The sequence below is a fragment of the Schistocerca gregaria genome, chromosome 7 (genome assembly GCF_023897955.1).
Source record: "Schistocerca gregaria isolate iqSchGreg1 chromosome 7, iqSchGreg1.2, whole genome shotgun sequence".
NCBI lineage: Eukaryota > Metazoa > Arthropoda > Insecta > Orthoptera > Acrididae > Schistocerca > Schistocerca gregaria.
This window is the reverse complement of record NC_064926.1, coordinates 410,668,680-410,689,801: the sequence shown is the minus strand read 5'-3', so window position 1 is coordinate 410,689,801 and position 21,122 is coordinate 410,668,680. Positions and strand designations below refer to the sequence as shown.

Sequence of the window (21,122 nt, the reverse complement as noted above, 5' to 3'; positions counted from 1 at the left end):
ATTGATGCAACTGCTGAGTAAGCAGGAGGTCCGGCACACGTTTTCACTCGTCACTACTGATTCTGCATGAAGTCCGATGAAGCTGATATCGACAGTTCGCTACGTTTCCTTTCTTTTCTCCTCCCTTCACGTTTAATTAATATAAGTTTACATTACAATAGAGCGTTTGTTCGCACATGCGTAACGACGTTGTACCTGGTAATATTTTTCCGTATTTGAAAAAAAAATGGAGTAAGTTTCTGAAAAAAATCTTCAGCATATTAAAAAATTAATTCTACTACTAAAAACGAAAAGAAGATATTTTTAAAACTTTTATTGCAGGACCGACTAAACGCGAAAGGCTCTAAAGTGTTTCAAGGTAAGACACTCTCTCCCATATAGTCACTACTGAGAATATTGTTAGATTATTTTACTAAGCCCAATAGTCGACGTGTAAAATAATAAGCATAGCCACATGGTCGCGGCAAGGGCTCAATCAGCCAATAAAATTGAGATAGGCATAAAGAACAATTAAAATGATTTAATTAATTAAAACTCTTAAGTCCGCACAAAACACATTATGATCATTGTAAGGACAGGTGACTACAATGGGCTGTGACCATTATCGAAAAGAGCTCAGGTAATAACAAGCAATCTTAGGGTCAACTATAATGACAATTTTCGCGTAACCGGCACATATTATTAGGTTACGTATCTTCCAGAGAGAAGCAAAATTTCATCTTGTTATATGCATACTCTAAATACAGTCAGCATGAAAATTGGTACCTATTTCCATAGTGGATCAAAACACCTATCAAGAAACTACGTGTGTCGGCGTAATTCTCCGAAAAGTTCTGTGTATATTTTGGAATTGTCTTTACTGTCAATGTATTTATTTGATCTTCCGTAACGGTGTGGCATGTATTCTACCGCATACATCAGCACTAATGAAAGTATCTCTTTATCTGATGTACGCTGCGAAAGGTTCCCTGTAGGTACGCACGGGCAAATAATAATGTCAGCATACGTATTTAGTAAGAATGAGCTTATTTATCCAGATAGATGTTGGCGATAGGTACACATCGACCACAAGAAAACTAAGGAAACAAAGTTGAATCAGTCCGCATTACAGTAAAAGGAATATGATGACGTTACTTAGGCCGAGATACGTGATGACTCTTTACCGTCAGCTGAATGTGGCTCCGTACTCTTTTCTCTGACTTAAGAATGGATGAGGTAAGTGCTGAGATTCCAAATGGAAAACAGTGGCTTTGAAATTGGCATTGCAAGAATGCTATGTACAAGAATCACACGATCAGTCGCGTGACTAGTAATTAATACAACTTACTGATTTTATTTGGAGCTTTCCGGCCATTTAAGTAGTTCATCATCTTGGGATACGCCTAAAAACACACATTCTCGGCATCTCAAGAGGAGGGAATGGATGCCACTGTATTAAGCATAGTGACATCGCGATTCTTCGAAGCTGAGTTATTTGTACTCACTGTCTCTTCTTTCATGTAGCCTCATGTAAATGGATATATTTTTCCGAAAAACCGTGTGAATTAGGAAGATACTGAAATCACTTTGCCACATCACTTTTCGAAGATTCGCCTAGACGTCTTCATCAGAAGCTGGTAGCGAAGGCCGCTGCCTGCACACACCAGACGAAGATTGCGTTTACTTTTACAACTAGCGTATCTTTTCACAGAGCGTCACTTACAGTATTTTTCGAAACTTATATTAATGTCACTTCTCGCTCCACTGAGTAATGGAATTTTGGTAAAATATTTGCAGCAGTATCCGGTTAAACGCTATTATTATTATGTTTAGTAGCGGAATGGTGCCCTGCAAGCTTGGGAAAATTCGCAGCTTCCGCTTTAGAAACGTGTATTTGCACTTTTCAAGAGTTGTTTGGGCAAGTTTCCTTTAAGACGCACTAACTTAATAATGGTATAGTGTAGTCAGTCGTCATAGTTATGTATCGGAGCAGAGAACGTTTCTTCCAGCAGGTGGGATTATCTTGCACCTTCCAACAGTGGTGAAGTACCGCCGTTCGAATGCATTTAGTCGTGGTTTAGGTTTCTAGTGACACGATCGTACGCTATCGTTAAAGCAGTATGCTCCTGTTTCTTATGAAGCGCTTTATGTCTAAGAAGTATTCCTTACCCATGCGTGATCGGTACCAAGAAAACTCAGTTAACAATCGACAAACATTATAGTGGGTGGGAGGTTACCAATTTCTACGTGTTTTTAACGTCCGAAATTTTCCATCATCTAATTTATGAAATAAAACATTTTTCCTTTAAAATTTTGTAATGTCTAGACAGCAAACTTTTTCATTATACAATTAAAATGACTAGTTCCGGTTTCCTTCTAAAACTACCTTCAGATCATCCAAATCGTAAAAAAGCGGTGAATTTGCATTAAATCCTATCATTATTAGCTGTAAGATACAGTTATATGTATTCGTATTGTGGGCCAATAAGACTATGACATTATGTAGTTACAAAATTCATCGTGAGTGAGACGATTTGCAATACCATAATCTAGCAAGATGACGGTAATAATGTTGCATTAGAGAAACTGCATTCAAAGAATTAGATTAAGAAAATTGTACTTCAAAAAATTACACTAAAACTGGCGTCTCCTCCCTGACAATTTCAAGCTTTAATTTTCCATGTACTTTGAGAGCTAAACACACAGATATGTATGCGATGTGCCTGATATGCGGATTAATCATAGATTCCTGTGGGCACGTTAGTGTTTTGTAGCCTGCCATTTGGTTCACTTACAAATGGGTCAGTCGATGGTCGAAATCACCAACTAATAAGACACTGGATGCTATATTTCCGGTATTTATACTTATTATAATACCTAGAAATCAGGGGCACTGCTACTTCACCTACAACTACATCTGTATGACTACTCCACGTCTGAGCCTATTCTTCTATCCATCCACCATCGAACTGCGCGGGAGGAAAACGAAGATTTAAGTCCTAACTTGTGAGCTCTGATCTCTGTTATTTTATTATGATTTCTTCCTATCGATACGGGCGAGAATAAAACATTTTCACATTCGGAGGAGAAATCTGCTGATTGAAATCTGATATAAGATCTACAAGTGAAAACCGCCTCTGATTTAATGACTGCCACCCCAACTCGCGTATCGCATCCTTCACATCCACTCTTCTATTTTGCGATAATACAAAACGAGTGGCGCTCCTTCGAACATTTAAGACGTACTCCGTCATGCCTATCTGGTAACAATCGCATTCCGCAACAGCAGTACTCAACCGGAGAAGCGAGAAAGTGTAGGCAGTTTCTTTAGTGGAGTTGTTGCATCTTCTAAATATTCAGGCAAAAAACAACAATCTTTAGTTCGCCTCGCCACAATATTATCTATGCTATCTTTCCAGTTTCAGGTGCTAAATATTGTATGTTGTTTAATTTTCAGCCTTTACATTTGTCGATTTACCGTGCAGCCGGTATGTTACATTATCCTTTTAGCAGTGTGGATGACCACCCACTTTTCATTTTTTAGATTCAATTGTTGCCACTTTTGGTAGTAAAATAGAGATATCTTGTCTAAATCATTATAATTTGGTTTTGAACTTTTGCTGAATTTATTAAGCTATAGATGACAGCGTCCATTGCAAACAACCTGAAAAGTTGCTGAGATTACCTTCTAAATCAGTTAAGTATATTGTGAACAGCGGAAGACCTAAAACATTTGCTTGGGGAACGTCAGATATCACTTCTGTTTCACTCTTTAACCTTCCCTTTGTTACCACGAACAGTGACTTTTCTGACAGGTAATATCAAAGAATGAATTCGTGTTGGTGCCGGAGGTTAGGAGATATGTCGGTGATCTGGCAGGAATTCAGTTAGTATTCGTGGGGAAAGGTTTTGGACAACTCGTTATGCTTTCCAGAAGTGAAAGATTGTGTGAGCAATGGGAATCGTCAACTCCATTGTTATGTCGAAGCAGCAAACCGTCAGCACTGGTGGCCAGTAGAAAGAGCAGGTTGCCAAACTGGGCCTCCGGACGGGCGTCGGCCTGCCGCTCACCTTTGACGGCGGCGTGGCCCGAGCGCAGCAGCGTTGCGGCCGCCAGAAGCAGCAGCATCTTCGGGAGCGGGAAGCAGGAGCCACGACGCCGACGCCGGCTGAGGGGCCCGCCAGCGGCGCCGGCGGGCCCTGGGCGGCGCTCCTCGGCCGCCGTTCCGTCCGTGACCGCCGCGCGGAGGGCGCGCCCGCGAGCACTCGTCGCGCCGCGTCACCTCACGTCACGTCACGCCGCGTCTCTGCTGGCGCCGCGACGGGAGCGCACCGAGGGTCTGCACGCGGCTCGCGGCTCGCGGACCGTAGCGCTACTGGCGTCCCGGGCCGGCGAGTGTCTGCGACGCCCCGCCAGCCGGCCGGCCGCCGAGGCGCGCGGCCGCCGTGGCCGGCGCCGCGCATGCGCCGTGGCGCGCGGCGCCCGCAGCCGGCGCGACGCCGCCGCCTCCAGTGCGGCCGTGGGCCCGGCCGGCGTCTGGACGCAGCCTCCCGGCAGACGCCGCCGCCTCCCCAGGAACCCAACCTCCGTGGAGTAACGGTGTCAATCTGAGCAAGTCAATAAAGCTTGGTCCACCTATGGCCCTTATGCAAGCAGCTACTCGGTTCGGCGTTGATTGATAAAGTTGTTGGATGCCGTTCTCAGGGGTGTGGTGCCAAATTTGGTCCAAATGGTCAGCTAGTTGGTGAAAAACCCGAGCTGATTGGAGGGCTCTGCTCACAATGCTTTAGACGTTCTCCATCCTGAAGAGATTCGTCGATCTTGCTGGCCAGGATATGGTTTGGTAAGCGTAAAGACGAACCCTCATATTCGCGCCAAATGCAGGTGGGCATTACATTGCTTAAAAGTAAGCGCAGGATAGCTTTCCGTGAAGGGCATCAAAACAGGGAGTTAAATGCCACAGAAGAGCCATTGTGCTGTTAGAATGCTGCGGATGGCAACCAGAGGCGTCCTGTTACATAATGAAATAACACCCAGAGCATCACTCGTGGCAGTCGGGCCGTATGGTGGGTATCAATCGAGTTTATGTCCCACTGCTGTCCATGGCGTCTCCTGACACGTCCTCGGCCTGGAGTGTCTCTGACTGGAGTTGAAATGTCTTCAGCGATGAATCTCATTTCTAATTGAGCCTACATGACCTGCGAAGTAATCTCGACATGCACTCGATGGTGGTGAAATACCAACCTGACATGCACGCAGAATTATTTGATTAATAAGTATTGGGGCCACCATTGACTTTGAGAGAATAAACTGCTAAACTGTTTCAATAGTTCCCAATTTAATATTCTCCCATTCTTGCGGCAAAACTACTGTCAATTGCTCCAGTGGCGTTGGGGCTGGAAATCTGCTCCCCACTCTCTAATGTAAACCTCCCCATAACGGTTCATTGCTGTTTTTGCTGTTGACCAATGGCGATTGTGCTGGTAAGTGAGGATGTTTGGTGACGGTATGATGCTCCACAAACCACATCTGTGCCATTTTGGGTGTATGTATGGGAACATAATACAACAGTCCACATGCGTTGACAAGACCGATATCAGTCACTACTTGTACTTGAACAACCTTAAATGGCAAGTTCACGGTTTTTGATCTAAATGCAAAAAATTAAGTAAAATACAATAAAAATAAAAAAATCGCTATGAGCACTATGGGACTTAACGTCTAAGGTCATCAGTCTCCTAGAACTTAGAACTATTTAGACCTAACTAACGTCAGGACATCACACAGACTGAAGCACCTAGAAGCGCTCGGCCACACCAGCCGGCTTCTAAATACACCCACCTGCTTCTTTCAGATGGAAGCACTTCATTGGAAGCACTTCAGATATTCTCAGATCGGTATGTGGAGACATTCCTGAAATGGTGATTTGTAGAGTGAGTCCTCGAGTACTGAATTGACAGGAAAGAAAGTACAACGATTTAAAAAGGAGTGTCATATAACTATCCATTTATCCTGTAGTGTCTTCACATACACTGCATATCACATTTCATTCGTTACATACTAATATCCCACTCTACAACTGTGGGCCGATTGCGCAGAAGACACTTATTACGCATATATGAGACCTTACAATAATAAACACCGAACATTCAAATAAAAACTCTAACACAGATAGTCTTTACCGAGAGCACTTACTATTCACAAAGGTCACCGCTATCGATTCTGCGTTTCAAGCAAAAAATTCAACAATTAATGTAGCGAACAGGAGGTACAACAGACTACCTAGTCAACACTGACCTTCAAAGTGCAACACAAGGTAGGAATCGGCTTCGTTGTCTTTCAGCCAATCACAGCACCAGAAATTTTTTAAACTATATTATACAAGCGTTATTCGGAAAGTAAGGAATGATCGGTAGTGAAATGGAAACCACAGTGAAAATTCGAATGGAGATTTGCCCAGATGTGTTTTGGCAATGTCTCTCGTATACCTGTAGATAGTGTCTCATCGCTGTTCTCAATTCTGAGGACAAAGTGAGCGCTTAAAGACCCCTTGAAAATATTGTCTCCCGCCAAGTATGGGTACATGGCGTGAGATTACGTTCCATTTCACGCAACCCCACATAACGTAACTGTCATGTATTTAATTCTTCATGACAGTTCTAAACCGCACACTGCAAGGGCAGTGAGGGCGCTCCTGCAGCGTTTTAGGTGGGAAGTATTTGATTACCGAATATATAGCCCGGTATTTTCTCTCAATGATTTTCATATCTGCTCAGATGAATCACTTTCTATGAAGGCAACACTTTGGCATAGACAACGAGCTACCGTCCAGGGTAGGCAATTGTCGGAAACCACAGGAGGCTGCCTTCTATGACGAGGGTATTGGAAAGCTGGTACAACTGTGTGGCCGACGTCTACGTCGGAGCGGCGACTATCTATAGAAGGAGCTGGAATGTGTAGCTAACCGTTGTAAATAAAACAGTTTTGACTTTCTCTGCATTTCCACTTCGCGACCTATATCGTTGCTTAATTCCCGAAATGCCCTCGTACATTCCTACCCAGCTCAGCTAATGCCGTTCTCTCACTCGCTGGCGACAAGCCACGCCGTCCGAGGGCCTCATTGGAATCTCCACGTCCTCCAGCGTCAGCTTCCCTCTCCCTATTACAGCAGGCTAGTGCCACATTTCACAACGTTACGAAATAGTTGGTAACCATTATTTGATGCAAATCTTCCAGTTATCATCGTGGAAAATGGCAGTCTTCGGTAGCAATATGCTGGTCGTAGTAAGCAGTTCATTTTTGACGATGTCGAGATGTTTATTCGCAGTAATCCGGCCAGTGAAGATAGTGCAGCTGCATACCGCGATATAATCTCCCATGCATTTGGGGAACCTCCTCTTGCTTGGCTATAGGAAGCAAGCACGCCGGATGGTAGGGTTCTTTTGGTGTTCCTACAAATAAACGCAACCGACTGTAGGAAACAATTTAAACGATGATTCATCGGACGATACCACAGTCATAAAATGCCCAGGATTAAAGATCTTGCCACCACTTCTTCCGAAACTTAGCGTTGGCTGCCGTTATTGTCCACAGTTGCAGCTTTTACAGGAATGGTTTTGTCGACACAGTATTACTCAACTGAGGCCGGCTGGAGTGACGAGCGGTTCTGGGCGCTACAGTCTGGAACCGCCCGACCGCTACGGTCGCTAGTTCGAATCCTGCCTCGGCCATTGATGTGTGTGATGTCCCTAGTTTAGTTAGGTTTCAGTAGTTCTACGTTATATGGGACTGATGACCTCAGTAGTCCCATAATGCTCAGAGCCATTTGAACCATTTGAACTCAAGTAAGTGTTGATTTCTTCAGTAACTTCCACCACGGTAGTTTTATGTCGTTTGGCCACAGTCCTTTTTAATACTAGTCGACCTCTGTCACTTAAATTCGAATTTCACCGCTATTCCTCTTCGCCACTGAAGTTATAATACGTTTTTTTTGTGTATGATGTCATTATCGTCGATAGTGTCGCTCATGGAACCTCAAACAGTTCAGCTATTTAGTCACAGATGCTCCACATAACCACGCTCAGACGCGCTACACTTTTTGGAAGACTGAAGGATCACATATTTTACCGATCCCTCGTGTTATTGGTCACAGAAAAAAGCAAACTGAAGCATAAAGTCGAAGATGTAGCACGTCAGCTCTACACTGCAGCCGTATCACAGTATTTACGTGCACGCAATGATGTCAGCTTTGAAAAAGAGGTACTACACAGCTTGGTGTTCATATTATTTTGTCAAATCCCGTGTAAGAAGCTTTATTCATTGCATTTGCTTAACAAAATTTAACAATGCGGCACTTTTAAATACTTACAGTCCTAAAAGTAATTTGGAAAGTGAAAAGCCCAAAATAAACAACTTATGTGTTAAGAAGATAGAAAAATAGGATGAAAGAAAGAGTTTCCGTTTGTTGACTTCCACCACTGATACTGTCAAGGATGGAGTACTTCGTGTAGACAATGTGTTATGATCAGACATAGCTACTATCGTTTGGCCATAATTATGGGTTGAGCGACTGATCTGAAAGATGGCTCATCTGAACTGCAACATGTGGAATATTAGTTCCATTAATTGTATCTATGATAAAAAAATTTACTAACTTGAACCCATCCTTGACAGAGGAGTGCTTCACAATTTACAACCATCATACACCCTTGAAGCATGACTTGGTGCACTAGTTAATGAACAGTTCTCTTGAAGTACAATGTTTAACATTCACAAAATTACACTACTGGCCATTAAAATTGCTACATCAAGAAGATGTGGTCGTGCATTATCCTGCTGAAATGTAGTGTTTCGCAGGGATCTGATGAAGGGTAGAGCCATTGCTCGTAACAGATCTGAAATGTAACGTCCACTGTTTGAAGCGCCGTCAATGCGAACAAGATGTGCCCGTGACGTGTAAACAATAGCACCCCATTCCATCACGCGGGGTGGTACGCCAGTATGGCGATGACGAATACACCATCATGATGCTGTAAACAGAACCAGGATTTACCAATGAAATTACGTTTTGCCATTCGTGCACCCAGATTCGTCGTTGAGTACACCACTGCAGGGGCTCCGGTCTGTGATACAGCGTCAAGGGTAACCGCAGCCATAGTCTCCGAGCTGATAGTCCATGCTGTTCATGCAGATGGTTGTTGTCTTGCAAACGTCCCAATCTTTTGACTCAGAGATCGAGACGTGGTTGCACGATTCGTTACAACCATGCGGATAAGATACCTGTCATCTCGACTGCTAGTGATACGGGGCCGTTGGGATCCAGCACGGCGTTCCGTATTACCCTCCTGAGCCAGCCGATTCCATATTCTGCTAACAGTCATTGGATCTCGACCAACGCGAGCAGCAATGTCGCGATATGCTACAATCCGACCTTTATCAAAGTCGGCAACGTGATGGTACGCATTCCTCCTCCTTACACGAGGCGTCACAACAACGTTTCACCAGGCAACCCCGGTCAACTGCTGTTTGTGTATGAGAAATCGGTTGGAAACGTTCCTCATGTCATCGCGTTTTAGGTGTCGCCACCAGCGCCAACCTTGTGTGAATGCTCTGAGAAGCTCATCATTTGCATATCACAGCAGCTACTTCCTGTCGGTTAAATTTCGCGCCTGTAGCACGTCATCTTCTTGGTGTAGCAATTTTAATGGCCAGTATTGTACTACTACACGCCTCCTGTATTTGGGATCTCAGCAGTAGTTTGAGCCTCTCGCCCTCAGACGGCCCGATTCTACAGGAAGAGCGTGCTGTCCTCTACTTCTATGTTTTTCTCACAATATTATATCACTGTCTAACAAACCCTTGTTTCCGTGACATTCCAGCCACCATACTTTGAGTCCTTATTCTATGTTTGTCTCTCTTCATGTATGCTGCTGATATCTCGTCTGCCACCACTACTGTTGTCGTCTGTCTCGCTAGTATTGACTGTGGTCGTTGCTCCCTGTACGATTGTGGTTACAACCACTCTTCATGCAGACTTCTGTCTGCACAGTTGTTGAGATCGGTTCGCAAGGTATTGTCACGTACATGGCTGTGTCAAGTCATCGTATAATTGTCTGGTCTGCCGATTTTCAGGCAGCATGTAGCTATCCGATGCTGAACAGTTATTTCTGACGGGTATGGATATGCATAGTACCTTCACTGACCTCGTGCCGCAAGCCTCAGTTACCCGTAGCTTCTCTGTCCGCACCTTAACAACGTGGCATTAGCCGCTGTGCGCACTCGATGTGCTGGCAGCAAACCACGTTGTTTACTCCAAGATAGGACCATAGCGCGTGGAGAGAGGGTCGTATTTAACAAGGCGTAAAAAAAGGGGGAATGACCAAACTTTCAGTAAGACTTCCTCAAACGTTGAGGAAGGAAATATGTTATATGATAACGAGGCCGGAAACACTTTATATTCATGTTACAGCGGCGGTCCTGCAACTCTTCAACACATTAGTCATCTAATTTGAAACAAGACTCAATCGTGGACAGCACACTTGCACTAAAGGTTCACATTTTGTCGAATGAATCATCCTCAGACGTGTAACGTGCAAGAAAATCAGTTGCTGCCAAGTACCTGCACACGCTCTACACGGTACGGATACAGTAGATTCTAATGTAATACTCCCCAACCATGCGACCAACACTACTTTTGGCGATTCTGATGCCAGTCGTGTCGTCAACTGCACGAACAAATTCCTCCTGAAGTCCGTGATGAACACTAAACAGTTGATGCTACGTGCTTTATGCTGACATGGCAATGAAGTTAGCCGCGAGTGAACGTGAGCAAGGAAGTGAAGCACAAATCAAACTAACATTCGTTTAGCCGGCCGGTGTGGACGGGCGGTTCTAGGCGCTTCAGTCGGGAACCGCGTGGCCGCTATGGTCGCTGGTTTTAATCCTGCCTCGAGCATGGATGTGTGTGATGTCCTTAGGTTAGTTACGTTTAAGTAGTTCTAAGTTCTAGGGGACTGATGATCACAGATGCTAAGTCCCATAGTGCTGAGAGCCGTTTGAACCATTTTAACATTCGTTGAACTGGAACAACAAACACAAGTGGTGAACCTAAGAGTTACAAACCACTATAGATTCCAACCAAGAGAATATTTGGAACATCACACTTAAGAAAACGTTTCATATAATAATGTTATGTCCAGTTTCTGTGTGTTTCGCATGATTAACGTGATTATGAAGAGCAGTAGGATGTGAGCTATAACGTGGAAGGAAAGCCCTTCCGGACGAATTTCCAAATCACAAGTTTTATTTCTCTAAGTGTAATAAATGATTCCTGACAGTTTGTTGATACCGTTTTATGACATCCTTTAGTTGTCTGTAGTTCACTGATTCTCGCAAGTTTAGGCAAAACGTTTGATGGCTTCTCTGTAATTGATTTGATATGGTTGCTAAAGATCTGGGCCACATAAAAGGGTATTTACAAATATCTCGTAACCATGTTTCTTTTAGCACTGTTCCCGTGTAGTGTAACTGTAGTATTGGCTTTCAAGTTTCCGCTCAACATAATGTTGATGGTTATATTTGACGCGATTATGAGTCTGTTTCTGGCAGACCAGTTGCTCACGGTTTGGAGTGCTGACGCCGTTTTCACCTCTAGGTGCTCTCTCGAGTGGGCTGCTGCAACAAAAAGGAGGTCTAGCAAACGCAATTACTCCTTCCATGCGGCTGTTTCTCTCGATTAATGTTTGGAAGGTAGTTGTAATGTCTAGAAAATAGACCCGCAGATAGACCACTGAGGGGATACTTTAGTAATCTTCTTGACCTCACTGCGATATCCCAGTGTAAGTTCAGCGATTCTATTTCCACAGTAGTCAAGGATACTACTACATAGAGCCATCGGGAACTGCAGATTTCGAAGGCTCGAAATAAAATAATGGTTTCGAAACCATACCAATACGATAAGTTTACTGTGATGGAAGCCATTTGGGCGCCCCTGGTTAAATGCCGGACCGTCAGCAGTCATGTCGGTCGTGGTAAGATGTCATTTTGTTTGAAAAAGTTCCGAGGAAGATGAGTCGGTGCACATCATGTCTAGATGTTAACCGGAACCATAGAGACTGTCATATTAGACCGACGTCTGTCCCACGTTCCTCAATGACCGTCCACGAGCTGCACACACGCCGCTCGTCAATCAGTGCATTTTACGGCAGCAATCAGACTCTGATGAGGCTGTGATTGTACTCGACATGTAGGTTGCAACGGCTGATACTTTAGTATTAGAGGCGAAACTTTGAGCGGAAAACATTCAGACATTATTTATAATAGTCGTTTTTGATCACATATACAGTTCAGTTCAGGATGACAGCTTCCGCTTACAACCTTCATCAGATCTGTTACAATCGCTGGCCACCTGCAACGTGGAGACTGGATCTCCTTCCTCCAGGATTACCGTGGAGGAACAAAGAACATCCTACACATCCTACACAGAGGCTGAGGCGGCCCCAGCTGGATTCTACTCTGAATGCTCTGTCGATCATCGCGACATTTAATTAAATAATTATTGTTTCATTAAACATCTTTCACACTAGGTCGTGTTTATTTGAATTCTCATGCACATGGTTTTCTTTAATTGATTCTGTTTTACATTTTACAACCTTATTCTGACTTTCACATAATGTTATGTTATTTATTTTGTCATGCTGAGATATTTTTATTAATAGATTCTTTATTATATTTTACTAGTTTTGTTCCGAATTTAGGAATGGATTTTACTTTCACATACTGTATTTTATTTTATGTTTCATAGTTAGACGCACATTGTGCCATATGAAATCTTTTTAATTAATGACGATGGGTAATGTGTGAAATTCCTCATAATTAGGTATTACAAGGAGCGATCTGCATTTGGTTTGAAGAAACAGTTAATAGCCAAGATCGTATTCAGTACTATTTATTCCTGATGAACTGTTTCATTACGTAAGAGTGTAACCTTTCTTGGGATTTTTAACAAACTTGTTGTTATACGTTCCGTTCCATTATGACTGTAACTCATCGTATCGCAGAACATTTCAAACAAGGTTTTAAAAATAAAACCAAGTTTGTGACAAATAAAACGAATCAGTTAAAAAGCCGTAAGTGTGACTTAAAATGCCACACACAAAATATTCCACTGATGCTTCTTAGATGCTGAATTGCATAACAGTGCACATTTGCGCGCATGTTAACGTTTAAATGACGAGTCTAATGAAGGGGACAGTTCAACTGGCCGTCACTAAGCCGCAGATAAGGCACGCAAATACCTGCGATCACGAGATAGTTTGAGTCGAATGAAGGACACATTTCAACTGACCGGCACTAAGCCACAGACAAGGCACGCAAATAATTGCGGTCACGAGACGGGCCGGAGTGACCGAGCGGTTCTAGGCGCTACGGTCGCAGGTTCGAATCCTGCCTCGAGCATGGATTTGTGTGATATCCTTAGGTTAGTTAGGTTTAAGTAGTTCTAAGTTCTAGGGGACCGATGACGTCAGAAGTTAAGTCCCATAGTGCTAAGAGCCATTTGAACCATTTTTTCACGAGATAGCTCTTGTTAAAAGGTATGTGTAGGTTATACTTTTGAATTTCTTTTTCAGCTTCAGCAACGGCTAACTTTCCTTCAGTGCCCGGTGAAGTACAATTTGACTGAAATATCTCGTAATTAGTGACTTGAGGGAACGATCTGTACTTGCTTTCATAAAACTTGTAATAGCGTGGGCTTTTGATGCAACTTTTAGTAATGCTGCTGGCCACTGTCCTTCCGTCTTCTTGCGAGGCTAGGCATAGCTGTTGCGCTTACGCTGATGATTGTAAGTACATAATGTCTCACAGTACGAATTCATACGATCGTATGATAACCGCTGATGGTGATAGGTTTTACTGCATAATCACAGCTTGTTTACGGTTTCGAAAATCCGGAGATGGTTACAGAAAAATAACCAAAATTAGTTATCCTAATTGTTGCTGAGATGAGATACTAGTATAAAAGACATTACTTTCTCAAATATTTCGAAAAATGTTGTCAGCAGTGAAACAGGTCGATAGTTATTGACGTTTATCCTATTACAAATAGAAACAGCACTAATGTGAAACAAATAGATTCAATTTGCTTGGGTGTAAATATACAGCACATCTAGAAATATACACATGCAAAACATGCCATTAAAACTGTCCTCGTACAGTGACATGGGTTCATATTTTGCTAACCTGTATTGATTTTAGCTTTTGGCGACACATGAAAATGGAAAATCTGAGCGAGACCGGGACTCGAACCCGGATATCCCACTCATCGCGAACGGTCGCCTTAATCACCTCGTTTATCAGAGCACACCTCCAACAACCATCCAAATTTACTTATGTCACGGAATCCACTACTCGCATGCTGACACATTTCGTCATTCCAGCACAGACAGTAACAGATGTTTTAATTTCATGTCTGAAGGAAATTGTTCTGTAGAGACATAGACACTACTAACAGAGACACTGTAATCAGAAGTAATGTGTTCTCACGCAAACTTCAACATTAAACATTTTGTATTCGCAGGTACATAAACGACTGCTGTTTATGGACTGCGGGCGTTTATGCTCATAGGAACATAACCAGTAGATGGCACTAATACTGATATACATGAGTGATGAGAATCACAAACTCAGTAGCTTCAAATATGGAAAGCATAGAACGAAATTTTTAATAGTCAAGATCCCATTCATTACTGTTTATTCCTAAAGGCCAATTTCAACAGTTGAGACTCATCTTCTGAACCTCAAAACACTTGTTGTTATAAGTCTCCTTAGACTATGACCGTGTCACACAAGCCGTATTGACATTATGGTGGATAGTATGTAGGACGTATAGTATAGTATAATGTCAACATGCCATGTGTGGCACTATCGTATTGAAACAGGATGTAGAACAACCATTTCTTTGAATCTCCGAAAATGACACTCTTAACTGTTGAAACCCGTCATCAGGAATGATTAGCAACTACTGCGATCTTGGCTATAAAATGTTTCGTCAAACAAATGCAGATGGCTCCTTCCACTCTCCGATTATGAGAAACTTCAGTCAAATTGTGTGTGCTCCGCCAACACTCTTCACTCCTTTTAATTCGTTGGGCGCGAGACAATAGGTAGCGCAGACGTCACATGCATAACATTCATTACTTAATCATTTTGTGGTCGTAAACACACAGCACAGGCTTTCTGTTCGGCGTAGTGCGTAAATTTTATAAAGCAAAAAGGTTCCCACCCCTCTCTTCCCCCCCCCCCCTCACTCTTTCTCTCTCTCTCCCTCCCTCTCTCTCTCTCTCTCTCTCTCTCTCTCACACACACACACACACACACACAAACACACACACACAAATGCAAACGCTTATGGGCAAACAGAAAAGAAATAGAGAGGCAGAGGGGCTAGAGCGGTGGGGTGGAGAAGAGCAGAGAGAGGACAGAGAGACAGACCGTCAAACGTGGAGCGGAAACCAAAGAGAAATAAAAATGTTTGAGGTCACGCTTTGAAATATTACACTGTATGCAAGTGCACCGCTTCAAAGCATTTCAAACACAGGACACTTCGTAAATTTTAACAACGCTTACATTTTCGTAAAACCATGGTGCGTAACATTACAAAAATTTTAGTGTCATTCGTGCAGGAAAGTGGAGCAAAATTCACCGTGCAATGTGCAGCAGACCAAGGGGAAAGATGATCAAATGGCAGGTCGCTGCTATGTTACATGAGGTATTGCATTTTTTAAATAGATAGTATCGTTCATTTAATGTATTACGGTTAAATCAAAATACTGATGTTGCATCGTCAAATGCATGATTCATAGCCTCTTTTTTCTGTACACTGTTTTATCCTTCTATGTTTTTGTGTGAAAACAGTCATTAACGCTAGTGCATTTAGCTGATATGAATTTGCTATTGAATAGCTGAGAAACTGCTATATTCATCTTGTGCCATGGCAATAAGATGTTCTCATTCTTTCCAATGTCAGATACATTTTTAATACTGACTCCAAGGATGTCTATTAAACTGAATGTAATGTAGCCTCCTTTGAATGGAAAGGATTATGTGAATTACTTTTGAATATATTATGGGACTGCCAGTGATCAATGAGTTACAAATATTTACTATTAAAACAGCCTTCATCACGATTTATTTATTAAGGTGACCGGTTTCTACCACTACTATGGTCATCTTCAGACTTACAAGTCGTAAACAAAGCTTTAATTAGAGGGCTACATATCTTAATGAAAATACATAAAGTTATAAAGCTATAAAACGATGAATTACCATTGAGTAGGAACCTTTTTCTGCTGGAGAATCACTATTGGAGAAACCAGTGCACTTCTTACTATATATAATGGACGCTCCGCCCACTTCTTTTAAATTCCTTCCATTTTCATTATTTTTATTTGTTTATAAGACTGGCATACAACTTAAGGAATAGCAATGCCTTTTAAAAATTGTCACATGTAACTAAAAAAAAGCGATCTACATACGAACTTCATAGACAACATTTCATGAATATGTAGAACTACTTCGCATCGTATATGTGCAGCATGTAGTATACACGTCAGCTAAAGATTGTTGCAGCCTACTCACTGAAAATTGTTTCAATAAAGACATGTTGCTGCTCAATAATACATCGTCTGACGTGACAGTGTTCGACATTCCTCTTTCGCAACAACTTCGTTAGAAAGAAGCCTGCTGCCACATCTTTGCGCTGTCGTTTGTCCTCACCATGGCAACCACTAGCTCGTCTATCGACTTTATAACAACTTCAGTGGAAAGAAGCCTACTGCCTCATCTTTGCCTTCACCATGGCAACCAGTGGCTCCAAATGGTTCACTAACAAGCCTTGAGAGGGCAACCCATGTACTACCAAGCCGAACTTCATTTATCCTACATTTTTAAATACTTTTAACGCTTCTTCATTGACAATAGACGTTTAATAAGCTAAGTTTAGTGTGTGTTTATTTTTATTTCATGACAATGTTCTTTTAAGTAAGAAATTTTACATTTATAACTTTATGTATTCTCTTTAATATGTGTAGCCCTGTAATTGAAGATTTGTATACGACCTGTAGGTCTGAAGATGACCGCAGTAGTGGTCGAAACCGGTTATCTTAGCAAATAAATCGTGATCAAGGCAGTTTCCAATAGTAAAAAGTATTATGTGAATGTAACGTATTTTTAAGTCTGTTGTCCTGCATACTGGTATGACAGAATGATACTGAAGACTGGAAACTGGGAGTTCATTTGAGTGAAATATGTTCACTGGATAGGAATATATCGAGGAGGATTTCAGCTTCGTTGTTGTGTACCTAGTAATTAATACATAACACACTTGCCTGATTTGCTTGTAACAGTTAAACGGCAAGGAGGTAAATGAATATTTTTAACGATATACGCTTTTTGAACATACGTCTTTTTTTAAGTTATCGCTAGCAGAATTCTGTAGGTGGCTTTTCTCTAGTAGTGGGTGTGAATTGTTTAAATGATGCACGATCTGAGCTGTAATTTTTTTTCTCCGTAGGCATAAAATGCATTTTTGTCCCCGTAGGTGCTGAGCAGCGTCTCGATGCAATAACAATATTTCTGAATGAAGACGCTTGGTAGTACGTAGAAGCCAGTTTTCTGTATGTAGCAAGGCAAAGTTTTTTCTCTGTAACTGCATGTTTATTGAAGAAAAAACGATTTAAATATGTACTTTCAACCTTATTTGCATAATGCTTGCTGTGAAAGTAATGTTGCTGTTTGGGATCTTTTTCATAAAGTTTTACGAGGGAGAACACAGGAGGCTTCGGAGGTATACTCTGATACGAAACAGACATTCATGTATTTGGCTCAAGAGTGAATTATAATACCATCGATGAGACTAAGTTCTTCTGAAAAGCACTGAATGAACCTAGTAAACATTACGTTGTGCATTCTTGAGATTTTTGGTCAAACGGATATAGGTGGCAGTAGCGATGCAGAGATGAAGAGCCTTACACGTGGCAGAATATCTGGAGAGTAGCATCAGACCATTCTTCGGCCTGAAACCCTCAGCAATAACATACGAAGTTGGTTGATATTCGTCTGCATTCCCGATAAAGCCTCTTTCGTAATATGGAAAAAAATTTAATAAAGTTAATTAACAGGCGTTTATCTGCATACTAATTCTGTGGAAAATGTTTCGTGGTTCTGAAATTATAATGGCTTTTGAATTAGCTCTTATAACAAACTGATTTGCTTTGTCTGCGTGAAGAGAACAGTATTATTGACCACAAGGATATATTATTCATTTACAAGAAATCCTGTAGACTGTAAGAATTCTGCACGGGTTATCTGTCTCTAACGATTTCAGGAAGTTTAATATTCATTCATTATCTATGCATTAAATACTGGCTCAGTTTAACATGATCATGCACAACATACACTGCAATAGTAATCTGAGACTATTATTTATAAGTTAATAACGTTTTCTCTGTTACTCATACAATAATGCAATATATGCAGGTAGAAACTAATAACTAGGTAGTTACCCCTCGCTGAAAAATTGTTAGGCACTCCACCTGTAATACTTAATCGCTAAAAGTGTCTGTCGTTCAACCATAGCGATAAATGCTCTACACAGAGTACAGGATCACGTGACTGTGATTTGGGAAGGGCTAAATTCGAACCTGAAGCGATGTAAAATTGAGACCCAATTATTGAAGACTTAGCTAGTGCGTGTATTAACGTGCTGGGAAAATCAAGAATTAAAGTACAGTTTTATATGAGACCACTTGATCAGGATCTGGGGTTATCAATGCAAATTATTCGACCCTGTATACATCTGAATTTCCGTAGTGTTCTGGAAATACTGCTGTTGAAATGTATATAAACTGTCATCAAGAAAGTCGAACGATGTTCCTTCAACGTAATATGAAGATGACAGCCTAGTCAAGTAGCACGCTCGACAGCTTCCGACATTACGCTGGGGAGTAGCTGATCTTCCGGCACAGCGGTTGGGACCTCTACAAACATATCGCTGATGACTGTATGCACACACAGAACGTATGAGCTATTCCGCAAACGTCTACGAACGCCAACCGCCCATTGCGAGGACTGCACATGGAGTACAGCACAAGTTGTGCAAAAGACCTTCTGTGTTGGATGACTACTGCCGTGATATCTACCCCTGTACCGGTCGCTGCTTTTCTTTGTTCGATCCTTTTTTGTGTTTCAGATTAAAAACAGGTTTATTGCGGAGGTATTTAATGTTACTAATTTAACAAATGAGTCTGTTTATGTAGGGAAACACTTTTAAACCGTCGAAATAAAAGTTTTATGGGTATGGTACCGCCATCATAATGTATAAATCTACTGCTGCTGGAGGAAAAACCAACATTTCGGTCACGGTTGCAGAGGCCTTCTTCAGGGTCTACTGATATGGAAGCGTGGGCGAAACGTTGGTCTTTCTCCAGCAGCAGTAGTTTTATACATTATGACGTGGACCATACCCGGAAAATTATTATGTCGACTGACTCTGGCCGCGGAAGCTTACGCAATTCCACTTTTAAACCGGTTGCTGCAGCAGCTTGCCACGACAGTATGGGAAAATTTTAACGTTTTTTTTTCTGTTAGTGATATGTACCACTTAGAACAGACACTCGTCCATCAACAATCTGGCTACTGTGATTATTTTAATTCCGTAGCAAAATGCTCATTATCAAATAGAAATGTGAGTTACATTACAGCGTGAGAATCGTATACGGGAGATAACAGTAAATTTGAAATTACCACCTAAAAGAAGGGCAGTAATAAAATTTAAATTCACATCTCGAAAAAATAATTGTACCGTACGCAATTAATTTGTTTCAAGGTACACAACTGCAGATCAGGTACTCACTGAAAGCTCCGTCCTGCAGTACCTCTCTACCCGCTATAACAGATAAAACCAAATGCTTCATCCCACTTTAGGAATGGGTTGTAAAATTGTGTTTAGTCTCTTATAGGAGCATGCTACAATTCTGTAAAAGGAGGACTTCAGTGTAAACCAAGGTTAAGGATACATACGTGATACAAAGAATAACCTGATGAAGTAACATCACATTTTCGAGGAGATAGTTGAATCTTTATGAATAATACGACTACCTCTTGAGAACAGTCACTTAGCATGTGTTGTAATTTTGAAAATAATACGGTTATTGCTGAAAGGGAGAAACACTGTTCTGTATACGACAGTTTCAACACCACAGTTCTTTATTAGACACAAACACATTGGAGATGCTAAGCCTTTGGCCGGCCGGAGTCGCCGTGCGGTTCTGGGGGCCACAGTCTGTAGCCGAGCGACTGCTACGGTTGCTGGTTCGAATCCTGCCTCGGGCATGGATGTGTGTGATGTCATTAGGTTAGTTAGGTTTCATTGGTTCTAAGTTCAAGGCGACTGACGACCTCAGAAGTTAAGTCGCATAGTGCTCAGAGCCTTTTTTTCTGAGTCTTTGAGTTCTCCTGACCTATTTGACTTACGTAGCCAACTGTCGTTGAATCCGGACACCGCTCCATGGAGCAGCTTGACGTCTTTTTACACAAAAAATTCATACCATACGTGAATGATGCATTTTGTCTCTGTACAAAACGTAGGTTCAGTTGGGCTCTAAAAATGGCTCTGAGCACTATGGGACTAACTTCTGAGGTCATAAGTCCCCTAGAACTTAGAACAACTTAAACCTAACTAACCTACCGACCTCACACACATCCATGCCCGAGGCAGGATTCGAACCTGGGACCGTAGCGGTCGCACTGTTCGAAACTGTATCGTCCAGAACCGCCAGCGGTTCAGTTGGGAATCGAACACCGTGACCCATACTTTATAACAGTCTCTACGATTATCAATCCCATCAAGAGAAAAGACAAGTATTACACTACAGATTTTTGCCGACGGTGCAGTTACATACAGTGTAAAATGTAGAAATATTCAGTCAGATCTTGCGAAAATATCAAAGTGATGCAAAGTGTGGATACTTGGCTTGAATGTTAATAAATGTGAAACTTTGCGCTTCACAGAATGAAAAAAAAATAGTTATCCTATGAATGAGATTCGGTATAAGGTACAGTTGGAATCTGTAAACTCAAACAAATA

At 41.9% G+C, this 21,122-nt stretch overlaps 1 protein-coding gene across 1 annotated transcript in view; it reads right to left on the bottom strand.

Moving 5' to 3' along the window:
• LOC126281991 (lachesin-like) overlaps positions 1 to 4,385 on the bottom strand; it is a 1,255,045-nt gene extending 1,250,660 nt beyond the window's left edge. Inside the window, exon 1 of the mRNA XM_049981377.1 lies at positions 4,051 to 4,385. Within this exon, the coding sequence (XP_049837334.1) occupies positions 4,051 to 4,108 (58 nt within the window). The 5' untranslated portion in view covers positions 4,109 to 4,385. The remainder of the gene's footprint in view (positions 1 to 4,050) is intronic.
• Positions 4,386 to 21,122: the final 16,737 nt, after the last annotated feature.